Below are 24,723 nucleotides of genomic sequence, written 5' to 3'. Positions count from 1 at the left end.
ATCTCTTATTTTCTTGAAGAGATGTCTAGTGTTCCCCATTCTATTGTTTTCCTCTATTTGTTTGCATTTATCAGTAAGGAAGTCTTTCTTATCTCTCCTGGCTATTCTTTGTAACTCTGCATTCAAATGGGTATATCTTTCCTTCTCTCCTTTGCCTTTAGCTTCTCTTCTTTTCACAGCTATTTGTAAGGCCTCCTCAGACAGCCATTTTGCATTTCTTTATCTTGGGGATGGTCTTGATCCCTGCCTCCTGTACAGTGTCATGAACCTCAGTCCATAGTTCTTCAGGCACTCTATCTATCATATCTAATCCCTTGAATCTATTTCTCACTTATACTGTAAAATCGTAAGGGATTTGATTTAGGTCATACCTGAATGGTCTAGTGGTTTTCCCTACTGTCTTCAATTTAAGTCTGAATTTGGCAATAAGGAGTTCATGATCTGAGCCACAGTCAGCTCCCAGTCTTGTTGTACTGACTGTATAGAGCTTCTCCATCTTTGGTTGCAAAGAATATAATAGTCAGTCTGATTTCAGTATTGACCATCTGGTGATATCCATGTGTAGAGTCTTCTCTTGTGTTGTTGGAAGAGGGTGTTTGCTATGACCAGTGCATTCTCTTGGCAAAACTCTGTTAGCCTTTGCCCTGCTTCATTTTGTACTCCTGGCCAAATTTGCTTGGTACTCCAGGTATCTGACTTTCTACTTCTGCATTCCAGTCCCCTATAATGAAAAGGACATATTTTTTGGGTGTTAGTTCCAGAAGGTCTTGTAAGTCTTCATAGAACTGTTCAACTTCAGCTTCTTCAGCATTAGTGGTTGGGACATAGACTTGGATTACTGTGATATTGAATGGTTGGCCTTGGAAACGAACAGAGATCATTCTGTTTTTGAAATTGCACCCAAGTATTGCATTTCTGACTTTTTTGTTGACCATGATGGCTACTCCATTTCTTCTATGGGATTCTTGCCCACAGTAGTAGATGTAATGGTCATCTGAATTAAATTCGCTTATTCCAGTCCATTTTACTTCAGTGATTCCTAAAGTGTTGATGTTCACTCTTACCATCTCCTGTTTGACCGCCTCCAATTTACCTTGATTCGTGGACTTAACATTCCAGGTTCCTCTGCAGTATTGTTCTTTATAGCATCATACTTTACTTCCCTTACCAGTCACATCCACAACTGGGTGTTTTGTTTGCTTTGGCTCTATCTCTTCATTCTTTATGGAGTTAAATATTCTCCGGTAGCATATTGGGCATCTACCGACCTGGGGAGTTCATCTTTCAGTGTCAGATGTTTTGCCTTTCCATACTGTGCATGGGATTCTCAAAGATGACTGAAGTGGTTTGCCATTGTCTTCTCCAATGGACCATGTTTTGAGTTAAGTTTTTTTAAATCAAGATATGATTGACCTATATATAAGATTATGTTAGTTCCAGGTGTAGAGCAATGATTCTTATATTTAATTGGTTTCAAAGAAAAGTGGTAGATTTCATTCTTCTGGACATTTCTTGTTCTCTGTGTCCTGTGGAATAATTTCATTGTATCATATTTTGAGAGGACAACAAAAAGCAAATGCTTTTTTTCCTTGACCACATCACGTGGCATTTGGGATCCTTGTTCCTTTACCAGGGATTGAACCCTTGCCTCCTGCATTGGAAGCGTGACCTCTCAACCACTGGACCACAAGGCCAGTCCCTGCAAATGCTTGAAGTACAACAGATTGGCCTTTCCAGACTTTTGGAAGAAACAAATCAAAACAAGTAGTATGCTAGTGATTGCTGGTTGGGGGCCAAATTTTATCTACTTCTTGCAAGATTAAGTTGGAAACTATAGGTTACTTATTTCTTCCTCCTGCCCATTGGTATATCTTTAATGTATCAGAGTTTAGTCAGGAATATATGAATGAGTCAACTTTCGCTAAATTATGTTGTAGTAACAATCCCGAGTTTCCAACAACAAAAGTTTATTTCTCATATTAATGCCCTTGGCGTGCTGCAGTACAGGGTGTCACAAAAAGTGAGTCCCGCAAGACTGAGCGACTGAAGTGAACTGAACTGAACTGATTCTTCATTGGCCAAAGCAAGTCATGTGGTCAAACATGGCCTCAGGGTTGAAGAAGTGTAATGCTCTCCAAGGATGAGCAGCTAGGGAAGGATTTGGCAAGGGAAGGACAGCAAATATTTTGATCATCACCCTATCTGTTGCAGTGTATTTTTTGATGTAGTCACTTCACAAGGAAGTCTCCTAGGGTTTGTTTTGAAGGGTATTTATTTGGAGGTGGGGCAGGAATGTTTGCAACCTGTATTTTCAAACACCTTGATAGTGTGAATTGACTATCTTAATTACCATTTTGGAGATCTCAGCAGACCCTGGATAATCACTCACATGTCCATTATACAAAATGTATATTAAATACAACTGAGGAAAGGAGTGTTTTCCATCTGGTAGCTCAGGACCACGGCTGATAATGTTTATTGTATATTGGACTGTGTTTCCTTTTCCTCCTTTCTTTCTCCTTGTGGTGTTTGAACATTGTCCATATTTATGGTCATATTGTGATCGCTTATTCTACTTCTTGCAGTATCTCTTGTTTAACACATAGTGTCATGAATTAACAATAGGAAGGGTCACAGATGAAATAAAGCTGTCATAAAATTAATTTTAGCTTTCCCTTTTCTGCTTTCCTCCATATGAACTATTCATTCAATAAAGTTACATCTTGTTCCTTTTCTCTCTCACATGAGGCAAGCATGGAAATGAGTAGAAGAATGGTGAAAAGTAGACCAGAGGCCTGAAAAATTTGGTGGGAGGTGGTTCAAAGATCAGATTGTCAGTTCCTGGGGCATCAGGGTTATTTCCTTTATTAATCTTTTCTTTTTCTTTGTTTACTGTGAAATCACTTTTTCACAGCCCTGGGTTTTCACAATCTTTTGAAAAGTCAAAACTTGCTAATACGTTGATTTGAGTCCTGTTATCTTTTTGAAATATACTAGATAAGTTTAATGTGAGTCATTCCAGAATGGAGCCCCTGCTTGAACCTTTGTGTTGTTCAGTTCAGTTCAGTTCAGTTCAGTCGCTCAGTCGTGTCCGACTCTTCGAGACCCCATGAATCGCAGCACGCCAGGCCTCCCTGTTCATCACCATCTCCCGGAGTTCACTCAGACTCACGTCCATCGAGTCTGCAATGCCATCCAGCCATCTAATCCTGGGTCGTCCCCTTCTCCTCCTGCCCCCAATCGCTCCCAGCATCAGAGTCTTTTCCAGTGAGTCAACTCTTCACATGAGGTGGCCAAAGTACTGGAGTTTCAGCTTTAGCATCATTCCTTCCAAAGAAATCCCAGGGCTGATCTTCAGAATGGACTGGTTGGATCTCCTTGCAGTCCAAGGGACTCTCAAGAGTCTTCTCCAACACCACAGTTCAAACACGTCAATTTTTCGGCACTCAGTCTTCTTCACAGTCCAACTCTCACATCCATACATGACCACAGGAAAAACCATAGCCTTGACTAGACAGACCTTAATCGGCAAAGTAATGTCTCTGCTTTTGAATATACTATCTAGGTTGGTCATACCTTTTCTTCCAGGGAGTAAGCATCTTTTAATTTCATGGCTGCAGTCACCATCTGCAGTGATTTTGGAGCCCCAAAAAACAAAGTCTGACACTGTTTCCACTGTTTCCCCATCTATTTGCCATGAAGTGATGGGACCAGATGCCATGATCTTCGTTTTCTGAATGTTGAGCTTTAAGCCAACTTTTTCACTCTCCTCTTTCACTTTCATCAAGAGGCTTTTTAGTTTCTCTTCACTTTCTGCCATAAGGATGGTGTCATCTGCATATCTGAGGTGATTGATATTTCTCCTGGCAATCTTGATTCCAGCTTGTGTTTCTTCCAGTCCAGCGTTTCTCATGATGTACTCTGCATAGAAGTTAAATAAGCAGGGTGACAGTATACAGCCTTGACGTACTCCTTGTCCTATTTGGAACCAGTCCCAGTTCCATGTCCAGTTCTAACTGTTGCTTCCTGACCTGCATACAGATTTCTCAAGAGGCAGGTTAGGTGGTCTGGTATTCCCATCTCTTTCAGAATTTTCCACAGTTTATTGTGATCCACACCGTCAAAGGCTTTGGCATAGTCAATAAAGCAGAAATAGATGTTTTTCTGGAACTCTTGCTTTTCCATGATCCAGCGGATGTTGACAATTTGATCTCTGGTTCCTCTGCCTTTTCTAAAACCAGATTGAACATCAGGGAGTTCACAGTTCACGTATTGCTGAAGTCTGGCTTGGGGAATTTTGAGCATTACTTTACTAGCATGTGAAATACTAGATAAGTTTAATGTGAGTCATTCCAGAATGTAGCCCCTGCTTGAACCTCTGTGTTGAGTACCCTCTTTATCTAAGGTCAAAGCACTTAGTTAGCAACTGAGCTTTTGTAAGCAACCCATTGTAAAAGTTCACCATGCCTTGTTCTTCAGTATCATTAATCATCTTCCCTCTAAGCTTTGGAAACATGGCTGAGTCCTGAGTCATCGAGCCCTTCACAGTGCTGGTGATCCACCCTGCTGAGGTACATGCATGAAATATTTGCTGTCTCAGTATTGATCAGAGGACTGGTTTGTCTCTTGAAATGTGTGGACCGAATTCCTTATATGTTAACTGAAAGATACTGTTTGTGTCCGTTTTACAAAGGGATCTGATCAGGCCTGTTAAAGTTACCGTATAGATGACATGATTCCAAACTTCCTGTGCTTGATGTAATTTGCAAATATTTTGAAATACCAAATGTAGCCTCAGGGAGGTCAGTGACCAGTTTTTGAATTTTGGTGAATTTTTCTGTTTTAATTTTCATAGCTGTTTAGTTTTGAAATGCCTGCTCCACCAGATAAGTTAGGAATGTGTAGAGAGGGCAGTTTAAATAATTTGAATGTTTGCTGTTGAAGCAGATGCCTCTAAGTCAGGCTTCCAGATCCAAAGGAGCAAAGAGGGAAGAGCAGGAGAATGAAGCTCCATGTGACACCTGCTGGAGAGGAAAGTGGGCCCTGCAAGTGATTCTTGGATTCTCATCCTGGAGTTTAATTTTCCCAGTTCTGTTAAGGTATCCTGGTAAATTCGGTATAAAAAGAGTGCTGATAACTTCTGAAAGAAAGGGGATTCAGTGGTAACTTTGAGTTTCCATGTGATTACTTATCTAACATTTATCTCCTTAAAAAAATAAAGTGTCCATTATTAAGATCAGCTCACAGGTCAGACATTAATCTTGGTTGTCAAGTGTCTGAAATCAACTTTGGAGGCGAAAGTGGAATTGATGGCACTCATTGGAGAGTACTGATTCTGTTGAATAAAAGACATCAGGCCTTTGGTCTCTTTTGTGTTGCAATTTTGAGCAGAATTTAAAAGAATGAAAATTTCCAAATATGTGCTAACACAATTTATGAGAATATTTATCAAGATTAAAGTAGTATATTAAAAATCAGCTTAATTAATTGAAGCTTAACTCTTAGAAACTGATGTAAAGGGTAGTTTAAAATTTGCTAATCTAGCTAGTCTAGATTGGGGGTAGAAACAGTTTCCCCAGGGTATCTCAATTTCCTTCATTTTGGAGTATCTTTTGTCAGACTGAAGAGAGAAAAAGATCGGTCATTGCTTTTAATCAGGCTTAACTGCAGTGACATAAAGGAGAAAACATAGCAGTGTAGAAACAGGTAATTTCTTAATTCATCCTTTCACACCTGTGTGAATAATAGAAAAACCATAGGTCATCCTAATTGTTTTATAGCTACAAAGAATTTAAATAAGTTTTGACATAATACATTCCTTTTCAGTTCTCAGTTATGCATTTCTATAAGCTGGCTTTACACAAATAGGCTAGCTGAGAGGCATTTGCTTTCTAAATGTGCTTGCTTCTGTTTCTTTGTTTGACCTTTTATTATGAAAAATTCCAACCACTAACCCCCATTATCAGGCTTCAGTAAGTGTTAATTCTTGGTCCGTGTTTTTTCATCTTTCCCGCCAGCCCGACTCTAGATTATTTTGAAACAGATTGTAGACATCCTATCGCTTCATTAGAGTTAGTTGCTTTTGATAGTGACAGTGGAAGCCATTTTCCTTCTTGGCACTGGCATAGTCTCTCAGGGCTGAACAGAATTTATAAGGAGGCAGACTCTAATTCAAGAGCTTACCTTGTGAGAAAGGAGCTCATATTTTCTCTGGATAGTTTCTTCCAGTTTCTCTTGTCTTTCAAATGCCAGGTATTTGCAGAGTTCTTACGTTCTTATCTGCTTGGAAATTCCTGTAGCAAGCTCAGGTTTAGCTGTCCTGTACTGCCTTGTCTGTGCTTTATCTAAACGGCATTGAAGGGAAGAAAGAATTATTTCATCAGGAGTTGGCTTGGAGAGGAGTTAGCTATATTGGATATATTTAGGAAGTGCCCCTTAATGCTGTAATAATATACTAGCTTTTAAAAGCACCTCATAATAATAGCTTTTTAAAAAGCGCAAATGAAGCACTTAAAGGTGATCTCTTTTCCTAGCCATCAGTGGGATAATTTATTTAATTCCTTTCCTGGGTCAAAATAAAATATTCTTTCAAATACCCTGAGATCTGCAAGTATTGGTTGACTCATCTTTTGTTGTTAAACCTATTGGTTTCCCAGGCCAGCGTGTCTTTTTGTATACTTTGACCTTGCACTTTAAACTGAATTCCTTTTGTCCTTTGAAGGAGGCGTAAAACTGTTATGTTTATATTGGTGAGTGTGAGAAACCGAGTTTTCACTTTTCTCTATGATTGCTAAATTTAAGTGGCTTTAATAATCATTATCATAATGGTTTCTTGATTCCTGAAAAAGTAGATTCAAAGAAAGTTTTAAAAAGTAGATTCAACAGGTTAAATAGAATTCTGGAACTGTTTTCCTTCTAAAACTAAAACCAATTTTGACTTAATTGTTAATTCTTAGAATTTAGTTCTTGAGCATAGAAAACCATGGGGTTCACTTTTATGCTTTACTTTATTAAGATCACTCAGGTTACTGGTAACTTGGCTGTATGGGATGATGAAGGAAAGTCCTGGACTGAGTTCCATCAGGACTGTGACTTGCGTGTGATTAAATATGTGTCTACTTGTCTTCAGTAGCTAAACAGAAGTAATTATATTTGCATTCCACCTATTTCACAGGGTTGTTGTTATAAGTCCTATAATTAGATTTTTTCCTTTAATTTGCAAAAATATTTGCACTGCTTCGCAGATCAGAGCTATATAAAAGTGAGGTGTTATTATGAACATCCCATTTTTCTGGATTTGTGTTTTTGGCGCTGGATGCACATATTGCTTTTTCTCTTTTCCCAGTATACAGGTTCTGCTGCGTGTTTTGAAATTGGTTTTCTTAACATTTTTAGTAACTGGGGATGCTATAAAAGCCCTCTTGTGTCCTGTTTTTAGTGCACAGTGGTGAGTGTGGGTAGATGGCTCACTTAAAGGCCAGGCAGTTGAACCGCACTAAGTGCTCGCCTCTGCGTCCTCGGGCCTCTCCCCTTTCAGGGTAGAGTTACTGTTTGCAGTGCCAGTCGCACTGTCTGGGACAGGGGGTCTCAGTCAGTGTGCCTGCTGCCTGGCTGTCTTGAATGCGATGTTTGTCTTCTCCCTTCCCCCCACCTTATCTTTTATGTCTTGCGCTTCAGGGTGGGTGATATACTGGTGATCCACTTCAGGGAAGCTTTGTGCTGTCTCAGAAAGTCAGAATGAGTCCTTTGCATTAGGTGGCAAGCATTAACCAAGCAGATCTGTGACAAGGGCCGTGTCACTAGACTCCTCCATTTTTCTGGACTTACTGTGTGCTTACAGATGAAATCATTCTCTGTCTCTGGTTTGGATTGTATTCTTGAGAAAAGTCTGGACCACGTGCTTTCCTGATAGCTGAGTTGGTAAAGAATCCGCCTGCAACGCAGGAGACCCTGGTTCAATTCCTGGGTCACGAAGATCCCCTGGAGAAGGGAAAGGCTACCCACTCCAGTATTCTGGCCTGGAGAATTCTATGGACTGTATAGTCCCTGGGGTCACAAAGAATGGGACACACTGAGCAGCTTTCACTTTCCACTGTCCTGTGCATTTCACAGAAGATTCATTTGCTTTGAGTCCCAGTAATGGTTCTCCAACCTTGTACATAGTTAGGGTTGAAGAATTCAAACTTTGGTAATACTTAAAGGATTCTTCAGCCTCACCTCAGTGCTTCTGTAGGCGTGAGCTTTTCCCATAAGGAGATGAGCCATGGTATATTTAGATTTTGATGTTTCTAGTTTACAGAACTTAAGGGTCTGAGGATTTGGGGTAGTGGTTTTTCAGGGAACCCAGAGGTTTCTCTTTCCCACAGGGTGGTCCCCTTTGTTACATTGTTATGTTGACCTACTCAAAGGGTTAGTTTCTGTTACACTTCAGTTCAGTTCAGTCCCTCAGTCCTGTCTGACTGTTAGTGACCCCATGGACTGGAGCACACCAGGCCTCCTTGTCCATCACCAACTCCTGGAGTTTACTCAAGCTCATGTCCCTTGAGTCAGTGATGCCATCCAACCATCTCATCCTCTGTTGTTCCCTTCTCCTCTCGCCTTGAATCTTTCCCAGCATCAGGGTCTTTTCCAATAAGTCAGTTCTTCGCATCAGGTGGCCAGAGTATTGGAGCTTCAGCTTCAGCATCAGTCCTTCCAATGAATATTCAGGGCTGATTTCCTTTAGGATTGGCTGATTTGATCTCCTTGCAGTCCAAGGGACTCTCAAGAGTCTTCTCCAACACCACAGTTCAAAAGCATCAATTCTTCCGCCCTCAGTTTTCTTTATAGTCCAACTCACATTCATACATGACTACTGGAAAACGATAGCCTTGACTAGATAGATGGACCTTTGTTGGCAAAGTAATTTCTCTGCTTTTTAATATGCTGTCTAGGTTGGTCATAACTTTTCTTCCAAGGAGCAAGCGTCTTTTAATTTCACTTGGAAATGAATTAACTTTTGAGAACAAGTGAGAGGAGTTGCTCAGGAGGCATAAGTGTATAGACAGGGCGGTTGTCAGTGGCCCTCATTGTGTCCTACAACTTGAATTGTCTGCATCCTGTGACAACTGCCTGGCTTTGAAAGGTCCTTAAAAGGCAGTGACAATGTACTTTGGTACTGAGTAAATAAAATAAGCAGAGGAAGCCTCTGATGTTAAGCTGAATTTATTTGATTTTAGGGCTGAATCAATGAAGACTTTTTAAGAGAAACTTGTGCTTTGAGCAGATAAAGAGAAACCTTGGGAGGGTTTGATTGTTGCTTCCAAAAAAACAAGTTTCTAGAGCATGGTTGCCTGTTTTATTCAATAAAGAAGAAGAAGCTGCTTCACCTCTCTTAAAACATTAAATTAAGAAAAAAAAGTAAAAAGTCACCAGTGTTTTCAATAAAACTATGAAGCTTTATTTTTTTCTTGAAAAGGTGTATGTTTAAGCATCAGCTTCATTTGTTGGAATATGTTTTAGGAATTTCTGTCTTAACTCCAGATAATTGATGTGAAAATTGGAGTGACTAATGTCGTACTGTGACGTTTAGGGAGCAAGCTCACTTGTGTTGTCTTTCTTGGAATGTTTTGTATGCCTTGGAACTTTTGAAATCGATATTTGGCTTTTGCTTTGTTGTTGTTCAGTCACTAAGTTGTGTTCGACTCTTGGTGACCCTATGGGCTGGAGCACACCAGGCTTTCCTTGGCCTTCACTCTCTCCTGGAGTTTGCCCAAACTCATATCCATTAAGCTGGTGATGCCATCCAACCATCTCATCCTCTGTTGTCCCCTTCTCCTCTCGCCTTGAATCTTTCCCAGCATCAGGGTCTTTTCCAATGAGTCAGTTCTTCGCATCAGGTGGCCAAAGTATTGGAGCTTCAGCTCCAGCATCAGTCCTTCAAATGAATATTCAGGGCTGATTTCCTTTAGGATGGACTGGTTTGATCTCCTTGCAGTCCAAGGGACTCTCAAGAGTCTTCTCCAACACCACAGTTCAAAAGCATCAATTCTTCGGTACTCAGTCTTCTTTATGCACTTTGGAGAATTGAAGTTAGTTTGATTCCTAAGAGTTGCAGGATTATACAGTGTATCAGGAATCTGACTGTGGAAAGACTCCTTGTTTAGTTCTCAATTTATTCAGGTGACCACTGAAGGTGGAAGAGTGACCTCATGGAGTTTTCAGCCTACATTCATTTGTTCTAAGACCCATTCATTCAGTATACGTTGCGTGTCATCCATGTCATTACATGGCTAGAACCATGTGACAGGGCTAGAAATGCAGAAACAGGTTCTAATTTTCAAGGGACCGAAGTCTTGTCCAAGGAACACACACTGAACAAACAATTGACAGTGGATTTAGACCTAAGCTTAGAGCATGCAAGAAGAACAGTAGAGGAAGTCCACTTAAACCATTCTGACTTTCAAACAGGACATGTGGCCTGAGTTTAGAATAGCAAGAAGAACTAGCCAGGTCAAGAAGGGAAGACAGAGGGGAGGGGAGTGTGGGTAGAGTTCTGCAGGGGATAAATTTAGTTCTTTTGTAGGAATAGTTCAGTAGTTAATAGTTACCCATTTGTAATAGCTGTACCATAAATAAAATCCTTAAGGTTGCCTAATGATGACATATTAATTTTGTGTCTTTTTTTCCTTTGGTATATTTCTACAAACTGTATCTGTGCTCAGTTTTCTTTTTTTTTTTTCCCTTGTCAGTTTTTTTCTTGTTAATGGGCAGTGTCTACGTTTTCTTGCCAATTCCATAGTATGCATTTATTTGAATTATAACGGCCATTTCCCCAATCCCGCTTCTTAGTTGCCGGAGGGGCACAAACCGGAAAAAGTAAATTGGAAAAGGTAAATCTGATCCTGGCCCGCTCCTGCTAAATCTTTCATTAGCTCCCTTGCCCAGGTGTTGCCAGTGGGGCACAGTCCAGTCTCAGCTCCACCTTCACACCTTTGCCCTTGGGGTGGTTTCCTTCCTCCTGAGTGTTCGCCTTCCACCTTGACAGTGATTCTGCAACTTGTCTTCCTCCTTCAGAGCCTCTCTGGTGACCCTTCCACTACACTCAGTTCATCAGTTTCTCTTCTCTGCTGAGTTTGTACCCTGACCCGCCGTGCACTGTTGTATGAAGCATGCCCAGGGTGATTCTCTGTTCCTGTTCTAAATTTGAGCTCTCTGAGGCAGCACCTAGATGTTGCTCTCGGTGGATCGTTATGTTTATCACAGTAACAGTTTTGTGGGACTTCTCTGGAGGCCCAGTGGTTAAGACCTTGCACTTCCATTGCAGGGGGCACGGGTTCAATTCCTGGTTGGAGAACTAAGATCCCTTATGCCACACAGCACAGCCAAAAAAAGTAAAAACCGTTGTGTAATAAGTAGCCATTACTTGATTTAAGCTGAACAGTTTAGCGTTTAAACATTGTTAGTCTTTAATATTTACTGGGTGATAATCATGACTGAACAAAAGTGTGTAAGTTAGTGTTCCAAGCATTTTATTTACATTCACACTGATTTCCCCTTGTTAAACAAAAGCTTATTCTGACACTTGTTAAAATTGTAAGGAAGACTTTATTGAAGACTATTGCAACAGAGGAGACAGTTGCAACTCAACTCTGAGTACAGCAAAGATTAGTGGGGATCTATAGCCAAGGGGCAGGATGAAGGGCGGCGGGTGGGTATGGGGAGGCGGGTGGTCAGTGGATGGAAATTTATTAAAAGGAGGCATCCATTCATGGGAGGATATTGTTGCTATATTGACCTAACAGGAATGTTGCAAAAGGCAAGCCCAGGACTGGTACATCAAAAGTTGGAGTTGAGGGACTTGATCAGTTATCAGATGTAATCACAGGTAGGGATGCTCTGTTAAACGGACTAGAGGATTCTTGCTAAACTGGGCTAGGGAGAAAGGACAGGGCAGGGCCAAGGCTGAGCCCTCATCCAGAAGGGGGCTCAGAGGAACCTGGTTAAAGTTTGATCAAGGAGAGAGTCTTTGGCATGATGAGTTTTGTTTTTTGTTTTTTTGTTTTTTGGTCAATAAACTAGGTACTGTTATCTGTATTTTATAGATAAAGCCTCTAAAGTTTAGAAATAGTTTAAATAACTTCCACAAGATCCACGGCCAGCCTGAAGCTGGTGATCCTTTTCTGAACTGGACTGTGCCTGTGACGCTCAGTTAACTCTTGCTGACCTACTCTTACAGTCAAGTGAAGTCTGCCTGTCTTTGAGAGTCGCTCCTGGCCTTGCTGCTGCCAGCGCTGTTGTAAGGGCCATGAATGCCACCGCAGCAACATGCTCAGATGGCAGGAAGGAGGGAGATTTAAACGTTAGCAGCTTTACTAGAATTCCAGATAGATGGTGTGACCATTTATCTCTCTGTATACAGTTCTATTTTTCTATAGACAGCAGAGTAACATTTTTCAGTCAAATTCCTGGATCTCACCTATTGAAATAAAACCACAGAAGGGAGAAAATATTAATGTTCAGATGTTCTGAAGATAAAAGATAATTGTTCAGTTTATCGAGGATTTTCTCTCCCTGTGTCTGACTGCCCTGGCTCTTAGTTGCTGCCTGTGGGCTCTCTCTAGTTGCAGCGAGCGGGAACTGCTCTCTCCTGGCTGTGTTGGCTGCTCTTGCTGCAGAGCATGGGCCCAGTAGCTGTGACACCTGGGACTTAGTTGCTCCATGGTGGGAGGGATCTTCCCAGACCAGGGATCAAACCCATGCACTGGCAGGCATTCTTAACCACTGGACCACAAGGGGTCACAGTAAACAGCTTTGGACATTTTAACTATTTTCTTAGGGCACATTCCCAGGAGTTGAATTATTGGTTACTTGGGTAAAGAACATTTTTTCACCCTTGGAACATTATTGTCACATTGCTTTCCAAAGGAGATATAAAACAGTTCGTCCTCCCACCAGCAGCGGGAGAGGGGGCTCTAGTTGTTACAGTTATTAATACTGGAAATCTGCAATTATAAACTTACTTATTTTGAGGTTTTACTTCATTCTTTTGTGGTGAACTTTCCACGCTGGAAATTAAGCCAACCTTAATTAAGTTGGCTCAAATTCTCAATTAAAATTTCCATTTGACAAAAACTTTGTAAGGTCCATTTTAAAGGTTGGGGTGTAAAGAAAATAAGAAAAGCTTTGTCAGAGAGGAAATAAAAGGGTTAGTTTAATAATGTCCACACAGATGAGTGTTAATCAGTGAACTGCATATTGAATAAATTAACTTTTCTTCCCTTCAGTAACAATAGTTATCTTTTCAAAATCTTTTGAATGTTATTTGGAATTATAAATAGCTCTACTGGATTCCACAACATTTTAAATCAAATGCAGTCAACTTTACATGTGGAAACATGCTTAAATTGTAATTCTGGATAAACTGAACTAGAATTCACATTTTAAGAATAAAAGTGGCTTCTCTAAGGTTTTTCATATTATAAGAAATTGAACCTTTTTAAAGAAAGTATGAAATTGAGAAAACTTGGAATTTTCTTTTTCAATTTTATTCCAGAGCACAGTGTATTTGTGATTTTTAACAGAAACTTCTAAGTTTCTTTTCTGTACTTTAATGGTACAGCTAGCCACTTCCACTTAAATTGAGTGAAATCCTTAGTAAATGATGACCAGGATTCTTTTCAGCTTTTGTCTTTTTTTCTCAGGCTTAAATATATTTCAGTGTAATTCAGTCAAGTGAAGTGAAATTAAAGATTTGAATCATGTATCTGTTGTCTCCTGAAACACTCTGGTTTTCTGTTGGCTGCAGTCTGCTGAGTGTTTAGTGATGCTAATGTCACTGAATAGTTTTTTAGCCCTAAAAGTTCCTTGTGTCATAAATCTTGTCCTGCATAGACATCCTTTAGGTCACCTACCAGGGCACAGTTGGCTTTTGTTAATGACTGTATTGTCCTTTACTTTCATTCATGGCACTCAGTCACTTTTCATTGATGTTACAGTAAGGCTTTTTTTCTTTGGACATCGCTTGTTCTTTCAGGTCAGTTCAGTCGCTCAGTTGTGTCCAACTGTTTGTGACCCCATGGACTGCAGCACACCAGGCTTCCTTGTCCATCACCAATTCCTGGAACTTGCTCAAACTCATGTCCATCGAGTCGGTGATGCCATCCAACCATCTCATCCTTTGTCGTCCCCTTCTCCTTTTGCCTTCAGTCTTTCCCAGCATCAGGGTCTTTTCAAAGGAGTCAGTTCTTCGCATCAGATGGCCAAAGTACTGGAGCTTCAGCATCAGTTCTTCCAATGAATATTCAGGACTGATTTCCTTTAGGATGGACTGGTTGGATCTCCTTGCAGTCCAAGGGACTCCCAAGAGTCTTCTCTAACACCACAGTTCAAAAGCATCAATTCTTCGGTGCTCAGCTTTTCTTATGGTCCAAGTCTCACATCCATACATGACTAGCTTTGACTAGAGGGAGATTCATACAAAACCATAGCTTTGACTAGATGGAACTTTGTCAGCAAAGTAATGTCTCTGCTTTTTAATATGCTGTCTAGGTTGGTCATAGCTTTTCTTCCAAGGAGCAAGCATCTTTTAATTTCATGGCTGTTCTTCACCTGTTGGTAAATAAATGTTCAGCTGTAGCAGGAGCCAGCCAGCATCTGTGCATGGATGAGATTATTAATAGGTAGCCCTATAGATTTCCTTTATCTCTTGATTGGGTGAACACTTACCAGTCTTTAGCACAGACTCTAATAAGAGATTGAAACAAAGCTCCTTTGAGGTTTCCACTTGCTGGCATCAGGACCGTTAGTTGGTCTAACTGTCGCGCACTGCATCTGTGAAGATGTTGAAGATGGACATGCTCTCTGGCTTCCCAGTTGTGTGCTTATTATTAAAGCTTTGTGCTCGTGCTCAGTTCCTCAGTCGTGTCTAACCCTGTGACCCCGTGGACTGCAGCCCACCAGGCTCCTCTGTCTGTGGGGTTTCCTAGGCAAGAATACTGGAGTGGGTTGCCATTTCCTCCTCCAGGGGATCTTCTCGACCCCAGAGATTGAACCCGAGTCTGCTGCGTTGACAGGTAGGTTCTTTACCACTGAGCCACCAAGAAAGCCCTATCGAGGCTTCCGTGCAGGCAAATTTCATTTTGATGAGTATATTCAAATGTAGAGCAGTTTATCAGTACTAGCACATGGTTGTTTTTTGTACAACATGTGTATTTTCATTTCTTCTTTTACTGTGCTCCATAAACTCATATTTAATTTATCTGATTGCAGCTGTTGCACAATTTTTGTGGAATGAGGCTTAAAAATCTGGCAGGAGGCCTTTCTGCTTTCTTGCTCTTTTCCATGTTACAGCACTGTTTTGCACAGTTGGTGCTTTCTGGGTAGTTTCTTGACTTCTTTTCCAAAACTGAGACTTCCTCTAACTTTTCTCTACCTAGCTTTCATCACTGTTCCCGAAGCAGAACTGATAAGACCCTGCTTGGTTGCTGCTTGTATTTAGAGGTTTATAGCTTATTTACCTTAGCAATAAAGGTGAGAGTAGCCAACTAGTACAGTGTGTTGATTTAAGACAGGGTGATATCATTTCTGGTGATATAACATGGAAGGTTATTTTAGTATTAAATATTTTCTTTTAAATATGCTTGTGCCTTGCAGTGTGTTGAGAATTCAGTTTTTATTTGGAAGAAAAGTTTTAGATCGTCTCCTTTTAGTGACTGGATTTATCCACATGACACAGAGGACAACAGTTTTTTCTCCCATTACCAAATTCATTACTCCCCCCCCCCCCCCCCGCCACCATGTGATAAGTGTTTAGTTACCTGTGAAATTTTCAATTTTTTGTCACTTATTTTTATTTAGGAAGAAACTGGAAAGTGAATTGATAATACGTTAAATTTATATAATCTCATTAATTGCCAGATAATCTTGAGGTTCCGAAAGATTTATATTTAAAATAAAATTTAGTCTGAAATGCCCCTCTCCCACTCATTGATTTTTTTTTTTGATGGTATCTTAGTATAGTTTTTAATTTTATGTTGTTTTAAATTATTTTTTTAATTGGCATATAATTGCTTTGCAGTGTTTTGTCAGTATCTGCTGTGCAATACTGTGAATCAGCTGTATATATACATATCCACTCATGGATTCTTAAAATTATTGATGTTTGATTTGGGGTAATCTGCTTTCTTCCAGGAATTACTTTTTTAGCTTTTAGTGCCTCTCAGTGATACTGTTCCCCCCCCACCCCAGTGATAACTGTTTTATTCTTAATAACCCTCTTGAAAATGGGACCTTCTGGAAGAAATAAAGTCCCTCACTTATTGAAGCTTTATGAATGGTTGTCCTATCTGCAGCTTAGTGTTCAAGAATCTGGTATCTTAGAAGCGTTAGACAAGCTGTAAGTTAATGACTTACTTCTCAGATGTGACTCGGCAACTGGTTGGTGGTCTGGAGGTGCCAATAAGCTTCAGAGAGGGGCTGGTTAATTTCCATTTCTGTCTTAAAGCACGAATGCCTTTATTCTGTCTTTTTGTTTTCTGTCCCTCATTTTTCAACTTTGTAGCTATGCTTTGGTTTTATTGCTCCCTGCTGAATTCTCTCCTATTGCAAATATTAAAATAAGGGTGATTTAGGAGCTCCATAGGCAAGATTCCATGGCATTTCTCTTTGTGGAACGTAAGCAGGGGTGAGTGGACACGTCGTCTGAAATGCCAGTGTGTGTTGCCCAGAGACGTGCTGACAGCTGGGCCTGACAGTGCTTGCTGGCCGCTGGCCGCTCCTGACCCGTCCCCTCCTCACCTCATTCCCCTGCTACCACGCCTTCCCTCAACAACGGAAACCTGGGAGGCATGCCTGTTCTCTTTTGAGAGGACAGCTTGAATATTCACTCCAGCTTTTCAGATAGAACATTGACATTGTCTCTTTGAACTTAGTTCTCTCTTTTATTGGGTTCTTCACCCTTCACGCAGTTTTAAAATCTTACTCATGAGCAAGCTGCACATCCCTTACAGGCCATCTTGTTCAACTTCAAACAGTGGCACATTGAGAAGCTGCATTTGAGGCCCATGACTTCAGACATGACAGTTCGACATTGATCAGGCTGGCTGCGTGTTTGGGATTTATCAGTCCCTTTGTCCATGTATTGTGTGGCTTTCGGTACCTTTTCTCTGTATTTCAAAAGACCTTTGTGTACATCCTGCCTTTTGTTCTCCTGCTCGTTTTTTTCACAGGCCTGGAATTTGGTGTAAGGCTTGCTTAAAACGCAGGGGTGTAGACTCTTCTAGTTGTTTTCCATTCATTGCAGACTTTTATTTTTTTTTTAAATAGAGATTTCATTTTTTTAAGGTTTTCTAATTTTGAATTCTTAGAGATGTAATGGCCTCCAAAAGTAAGAGATATGGGGGGAGTAGTTTTTTTTTAACTTTTAATTTTTGTGATTCCTTTCCATTTTTATTCTAGAATGAGGGAGTGGGATGGGGTGGGATAGTGGTGGTGGTGGTGGTGGTGGTAGTGGTTGATATGAGTAGAACAGTGCCTGAAACCAGACTATCACAACTCTCAAATACCAGATAATATCATGATATATTATGTACTTTTGTGTATTCCTAAAAATATTTTTGTACCTTACAAGGTATTTTATTGTTGCTTATACTTTCATTTTTGTCTCACATTTTGACAGTTTTCTTTTCCTTTCTTTCTCAATGTTTTATTGATGCCAAATTTCCAGAAATTAAAATTTTTTCTTCTGTACGTTGCTATCCTGTAGGTCCTTTAACATAAAACTAAATCTTTTGAGCAACTTTACTTCAAAATTTTAAAAATAGATTTTTGTAAGAAATGAATTTAAAGTTTATTGCCTTCAGTTCAGTTCAGTCGCTCAGTTGTGTCTGACTCTTCGCGACCCCATGAATTGCAGCACGCCAGGCCTCCCTGTCCATCACCAACTACCGGAGTTCACTCAGACTCACGTCCATCGAGTCCGAGATGCCATCCAGCCATCTCATCCTCTGTCGTCCCCTTCTCCTCCTGCCCCCAATCCCTCCCAGCATCAGAGTCTTTTCCAATGAGTCAACTCTTCGCATGAGGTGGCCAAAGTACTGAAGTTAAAGCTTTAGCATCATTCCTTCCAAAGAAATCCCAGGGCTGATCTCCTTCAGAATGGATTGGTTGGATCTCCTTGCAGTCCAAGGGACTCTCAAGAGTCTTCTCCAACACCACAGTTCAAAAGCATTAATTCTTTGGTGCTCAGCCTTCTTCTCAGTCCAACTCTCACATCCATACATGATCACAGGAAAAACCATAGCCTTGACTAGACGGACCTTAGTCGGCAAAGTAATGTCTCTGCTTTTGAATATGCTATCTAGGTTGGTCATAACTTTTCTTCCAAGGAGTAAGCGTCTTTTAATTTCATGGCTGCAGTCATCATTATTGCCTTAGTACCACGAGAATCTATTTCAAATAAATTAGCCTGAATATTAGAAAAGGACACTGTGAACTGCATGTAGACAATAGATCTGTGAAAATGCAGGCCAGTGATAAAGTTATTTTAAATATGAGGAAGAATAGGTCTCTTGTTTCCTTAACCTCTCTGCCTTCTGATACCTTCTAGCCAGCTTGCCTTTCTCTGGCAGTATAAGTAGTTGCCTGCAACCTAGAACTGTTGGAATACTGTAAATTTAAGGCTCCCCTGGTTTGGTAAAGAATCACTCTTTGGCTCAGTGTTCAATAAAGCTCAGTGATTTGATAAGACTTAGTGTTTGGTAAAGAATCCTCTTGCCAGTGCAGGAGATGAGAGTGTGATCCCTGACTTGGGAAGGTACCTTGGAAGAGGCAATGACAACCCACTCCAGTATTCTTGCCTGGAAAATTTCATGGAGAGAGGAGCCTGGTGGGCTACAGTCCATGGAGTCTCAAAGAATTTGGACTGCACTTAGTGGCTAAACAACAAAAACAAGAAGAAGAAGAATAGTGGGGAGAATATAAGCCTAATTTGCTTATAAATGTTCCATTGTACATAAAATACCTTCTCTACTAAGATTATATCTTTAAATATTGAGACCAAGTATTCTCTGGTTAGGAATCTAGCAACCAACATAGGTCAATGGTGTGTTCACAGCATTAGTTCAAGTCTCTGCCTCTTCTGTAGGCTTTGCTTGTCTAGTTGTTGGGACTTTTCCTTCTTGCTTTAAGAAAAGTATAATTTTTATTGGAGGGTAGTTGTTTTACAATGTTCTGTCAGTTTCTTTGCTGCGCTATGCTTCGTCATGTCTGACTCTTTGCGACCCCGTGGACCAGGCTCCTCTGTTCATGGGATTCTCCAGGCAAGAATAGTGGAGTGGGTTGCCATTTCCTTCTCCAGGGGATCTTACCAACCCAGGGATTGAACCTAGGTCTCCTGCATTGCAGGTGGATTCTTTACTAGCTGAGCTACCACGGAAGCCCCCGTTAGTTCCTTCTGTACAGCAGAATGACTCAGCCACACACACACATATATCCCCTCCCGTTTGGCCTTCATTTCCACTCAGTGCACACAGCGCAGTAAGTAGAGTCCGTGTGCTATACAGTATGTTCTCATCAGTTACCTATTGTGTGCCGAGTTCAGTGGTGTATAGGTACAGCCCCAGTCTCCCAAGTCCTCTCACCCATTTTGCTTCTTTATATAAGATGATTCCAAGATTTTGTGAGAGTATGGGCATTAATTAAGTATAAAAATAGGTACTCTATGTTCATGATCTCGTTTTGGTCTTTCGATCACTAATCCTTAACTAAGTCCTGCTTTGGTTGTTAGAATTCTGCTAATTACTGGAATTATGTAATTGTGAGGATTTCTTTTTCTGTGAATGAGTACATGTTTGAATTAACTCATCCCAACACTCATTTTTATATTTACCTATTCCCCCCCTTTAATTTTATAATGTGTTAGAAAATTTTCAAACCTCCAAGAAGTTAGGAAGAATTATATGACATACCTATTTTTAAAGACATTTTACAAAGTTTATTTAATATAAAGTTAAAGGTTTTAAACTGTGCCAATAATTGAGTTTAGAAATTTTATTCCTCATAATTAATTTTTGCCTTTTTTTTGTATTTTACTGTGCTAGAGACCAATTATACATATTTTGTATTTTATTTTTTAAAATCATTTAATATTTTTTGAGTAATTAATCTCCCTTTATGATAGCAAAATACTGAATCAAATAACATGTATTTTAACACAGTTTTTATGCAAAGTGACATTTTAATACTGTTTTAAGGATGACCTATAACTTTTATAAATATACATTTACAGAGATGTCTTCTACTTTAAATACATTAAAATTTGAATTTTAATGTAAATATTGAAATTCAGAATCATATTTATTTTGTAACTTTCTGTGATTAGCTCCCCTTTCTGAAGCTGAAATGAAGAAAGGTTAAAGACTTTCCTCAAACATGTTTTAGCTTTTGGCTTAAAAATCCTAACATTTAGCCAAACTTTTCAAACTACTATTTACTGTTTCTTGATTGTTCAATATTTAGTCCGAGTGTTTTTCTATTTTTTATGTGTAAATATAGGAATGTTTGCCTCACTCTAAAAAGATATAAGTAAGTCCAGCAATGTGTTTATAAAAGATTTTTTATAACTTGGGGAAGTGAAAGTCGCTCAGTCATGTCCGACTCTTTGCAATGAAATTCTCCAGGCCAGAATACTGGAGTGGGTAGCCATTCCCTTCTCCAGGGAATCTTCCCAAGCCACAGATCGAACGCAGGTCTCCTGCATTGCAGGGGGATTCTTTACCAGCTGAGCTACCAAGGAAGCCCAACTTGGGGAAAGTATGTATTATAATGTAAAGTGTGCAGAAGAAGGAAACAATTATATATTTATGGAGAAAAGGCTACAGGAAATAGAAATGCTGAGTGTTAATAAAGTTGGGTGGACAGACTTGTTGCATGGTGCTCCCTTCTCTGATGAACAACAGATCTTCCCAGAAGTATTGCATCAGCTGGTGAGCTTTCTGCACTTGTTCTGAGGCAACGGCCCTGCATCCCTGATTCTTCAGGGAGAAGAACACTCATCTCCAGTTTCCTTTATGTAGATGCCTACGTTCCTGTGTATTTTCATTGTAGATTGGCAGTCCCCAACCTTTTTGGCACCAGGGACCAGTTTCATGGAAGACAGTTTTTCCGCAGAGGGAATAATTCTTACTTCTTTTATTCAGGATAATTCTTACTTCTTTTATTATTACATTGTGATATATAATGAAATATCCCACTCACCGTAATGCAGACTCAGTGGGAGCCCTGAGCTTGTTTTCCTGCGACTAGATGGTCCCATCTGGGGGTGATGGGAGACAGTGACATCCAAAGTGTGCTTGCTTATGTCCAGTTTACTCCGTAATCTCCTGTTTCGCAAAGATAGTATCCTATCTTTGCAGGAACGGAAGCAGGCTTTTCGGTGCTTTAATGGCAATCTCAGGATATTCTGCCTTCACTTCAATCCTAAACATATGGTGAGTTCAAGTTGTCTCATACATACCTCTAAGGCCACGGTTATTTGCTATCTCAAGCGGTAATGTGAGTGAAGGGGAGCGGCTGTAAATACAGATGAAGCTTTGCTTGCTTGCCCACTGCTCACTGTGCTGGTCTTTGGCTGGGGGGGTTATATTATTGATAGCTCTATATCCCCTGTTACAGATAGCTCACCTCAGCTGAACTGGTCGTATGGGTTGAAATCCCATTGTATGTGTTGAATTTCTGCCTTCACTCACTCCTGTTCTGTGATTTTAAACCACACTGTTAGATTTTTTTTTTTTTAATATAAGACTTTCAACTTCCATTTGATAAATGCTTACACTTGACTTTTTTGTACAAAAATAAAAGCTTTTTGGACTTATCTGGCAAAATTCTATTACTTATTTCCCACATTCAGTTTCCTTGTGGTCTGCCTTAACACTTTAAAACAGAACGGCTGGTCTCCCTTCTGTGGTCTTTTTGTCTACCCGTGCTTTTATTGTTTGGGACAGTACACCCCACCCCCCAGCTTCACTCTGGTTAGTTTTCCAGGCTAACCACTTCACAGATGTTCCACCAAGTTCTCTTAATGTATTTATTTATGACTCTGCTGGGTCTCCGTTGCTGCACAGGCTTTCCTCTAGTTGTGATGAGCAGGGCTGCTCTCTCGTTGAGGTGAGCGGGGCTGCCGTTCACTGTGGCACACAGGCCTCTCCTCGCAGTGGCTTCTCTTGTTTCAGAGTGCAGGCTCTAGGCACCGGCTCAGGAGTTGGGCCTGGGCTCACTTGCTTCAAGGCATGTGGAATCTTCCCAGTCCAAGATCTAACCAGTGTCCCCTGCATTGGCAGGTGGGTTCCTATCCACTGTCCATCAGGGAAGTCCCCCAAATGGAAATTCTGTAATAGTTTGTATTCAGATTTTTTTTATTTTAGTTTTTTTCCCCATGCCTCATAGCATGTACTTGGGCTTCCCAGGTAACTCAGTGGTAAAGAATCTGCCTGCCAGCATAGGAGACGCAGGAGATATGGGTTTAATCCCTGAGTCGGGAATATCCCCTGGAGGAGGAAATGGCAACCCACTCCTGTATTCTTGACTGGAATATTCCATAGACGAGCCTGGTGGGCTAAAATCCATGAGGTCGCAAAGAGTCAGACAGGACTGAGAACATCCTGTGTGTGTGTGTTCAGAAAAATGAAGTGGGCCTGCTGTTTCAGGAAAAATGACTGCCAGCATTTGTTGCTGATGATAACAGTTCATGAGGTCGCAAAGAGTCACCAAAAAAGAAGACAGTGCACTGCATGTACTGGTGTTAATGAAAAAGAGCAGTTGTTGTAGCCATCAAGCAGATGGACTAGTATATGTGATGGTTAGGGAAAAGACAGATTTAAAAATAACACATTCAACAATGCAATGAGTGGGATAATAGTATAGGATCGCTCACCAGACTGAGAGTTTCTTGTTGCCCTAGAGGCTTTCATCCACGTTCCTTAGTGCCCATCCCTGCACCCGGGACTAAGAAACTGTGCAGAGAAGGAATGAGTGAATGAGCCCTTTGTTGTAACCTTCATTTGCAGTGTTATCTCCTAGCTCTAGTGTCAGTCTTCAGGTCATTAAAGACGGCCTGTTAGTGTGTTTATAAGTACCTAGAAGTGAAGTTTTCATGAACTTAAATGTTGCATTTCAATTACAGGCGTCGGTTAGCAAGGTGAAAGTAACAGAACCATGGCTCAGTTTCCCACACCTTTTGGTGGTAAGTTTTCAAAGATTTTTTTCTTTTTTTTAAAATCTACTTTGGAACTGTAGTTTTAAAAACTTAGTATTACGGCAGATTTCAGTATTCACATAAGTAGAGGGAATAGTATAATCAACCCATCACTTAGTTTCAGTGATTATCAATCAACTTATGGTCAATATTGATTCACCTGGATTCTTTTGAGCACCTCGCATATATATCAGATCATTTCATCCACAAATATTTTAGTGGACATTTCTAAAAGGTAACACTTTTAAAGATATAACTATGATACTGTTACTACTCCAATGAAATTTGTAGTAATTCCTTAATGTCCTCAACTGTCGAGTCACTGTTAAAAATTTCCCTGATATTCCTTAGGTATTATTATTTTTTTTGTTACAGTTTGGTTCAACTCAGGATCTGAACAAGACACAGTGAAATTAGTTCATGTGTCTCTTTAGTTGCTTTGTTAGTGAACCACCCCCCTCCCCCCATCTCTGTTTTGTTTTGTTGTTTTCTTCAATTTATTTGTTTAGGTGACTGGGTCATTTATATTCTGTACTTTGGAAGACTGGATTTGAAGCATGGAATTTTTGTTTTGCTTTAGTTTATCTATTTGAAACATCAACCTGCACAAAATTTTCTTTTCAGGTAATCTTCCCTAAGATTATTAGGAAAGTGTTAAATGTTGGTTTCCCTTACTGACCATGTTTTGTTTTGTTTTAAAGAGATACAGTTGCCAAAGTATCTCTTGGCAACTGTCGCACCTGGTCCCCATGAAGAGAGTAAGGCAGCCCAAAGCCTCATTCCTGTGATCACATCAGGAAAAGTCTGTGGGATTCTTAGTGCAGAAATCTGCAATCTTTTCAAAACCATTCATGTTATTATTTTATTTTGTGTTTTGTCTTTGTCCCCCTTCTTAATCACTGAGCACATTTTTGTTTTGTTTGTTTGTTTGTTGGGGTTTGCTTTTACTCGGCGAATTTTGACAGGGCCGCAGATGCTGAGGACTGTAGGACCTCTGAGGGATCTGATCTGCCTGGCTCGCCCTCTTATCCCTGATGTCTGTCTCAGTGCCTGGCACATACAAAGCTTTCAGCAAGTACAGTTCCAGTGACGGAATGAATTGCTGCTCTGACTATCACTGTCATATCAGACCTGCCCCTTCATGTATTGTCTGTTCCCACCATTTGGGAAGACATCTGAACTTCTGAAAGCCTTTTTCCTATGTAATCAAGAGTTATTTTGGTGAATTCATGTGAGGAGACCTCGTACTAAAGTGGGCTCCCCTCGTGGCTCAGATGGTAAAGAATCTGCCTCCAATGCAGGAGACACGGGTTTGATCCCTCGGTCAGGCAGATCCCCTGGGGAAGGGAATGACTACCCACTCCAGTATTCTTGCCTGGAGAATCCCATGGACAGAGGAGCCTGGTGGAGCCCTAAAGTGAGGACAGTCTCAGAAATGAGGGGATATCTGGTCAGTCCAGGAGTTGAAACTGAAGAACTTAATCCTGTTTTCT

General features: G+C 40.4%; 1 protein-coding gene across 23 annotated transcripts in view; it reads left to right on the top strand.

Moving 5' to 3' along the window:
* The window catches only part of ITSN1 (intersectin 1), a 251,652-nt gene that overhangs the window by 47,568 nt on the left and 179,361 nt on the right, over positions 1-24,723 (top strand). For 16 of the 23 annotated variants that reach the window (XM_027978041.3, XM_027978032.3, XM_042229364.2 and 13 more), the window contains one exon: positions 23,159-23,218. In XM_027978041.3, the coding sequence (XP_027833842.1) occupies positions 23,191-23,218 (28 nt within the window). In that variant the 5' untranslated portion in view covers positions 23,159-23,190. Of the gene's footprint in view, positions 1-21,392; positions 21,468-23,158; positions 23,219-23,739; positions 23,855-24,723 lie in introns of those variants that run through there. The other 7 variants (XM_060416066.1, XM_060416046.1, XM_060416051.1 and 4 more) reach the window with 4 other exon arrangements.

This window comes from Ovis aries, chromosome 1 (assembly GCF_016772045.2).
Source record: "Ovis aries strain OAR_USU_Benz2616 breed Rambouillet chromosome 1, ARS-UI_Ramb_v3.0, whole genome shotgun sequence".
NCBI lineage: Eukaryota > Metazoa > Chordata > Mammalia > Artiodactyla > Bovidae > Ovis > Ovis aries.
This window is presented reverse-complemented; position numbering and strand designations above follow the sequence as displayed.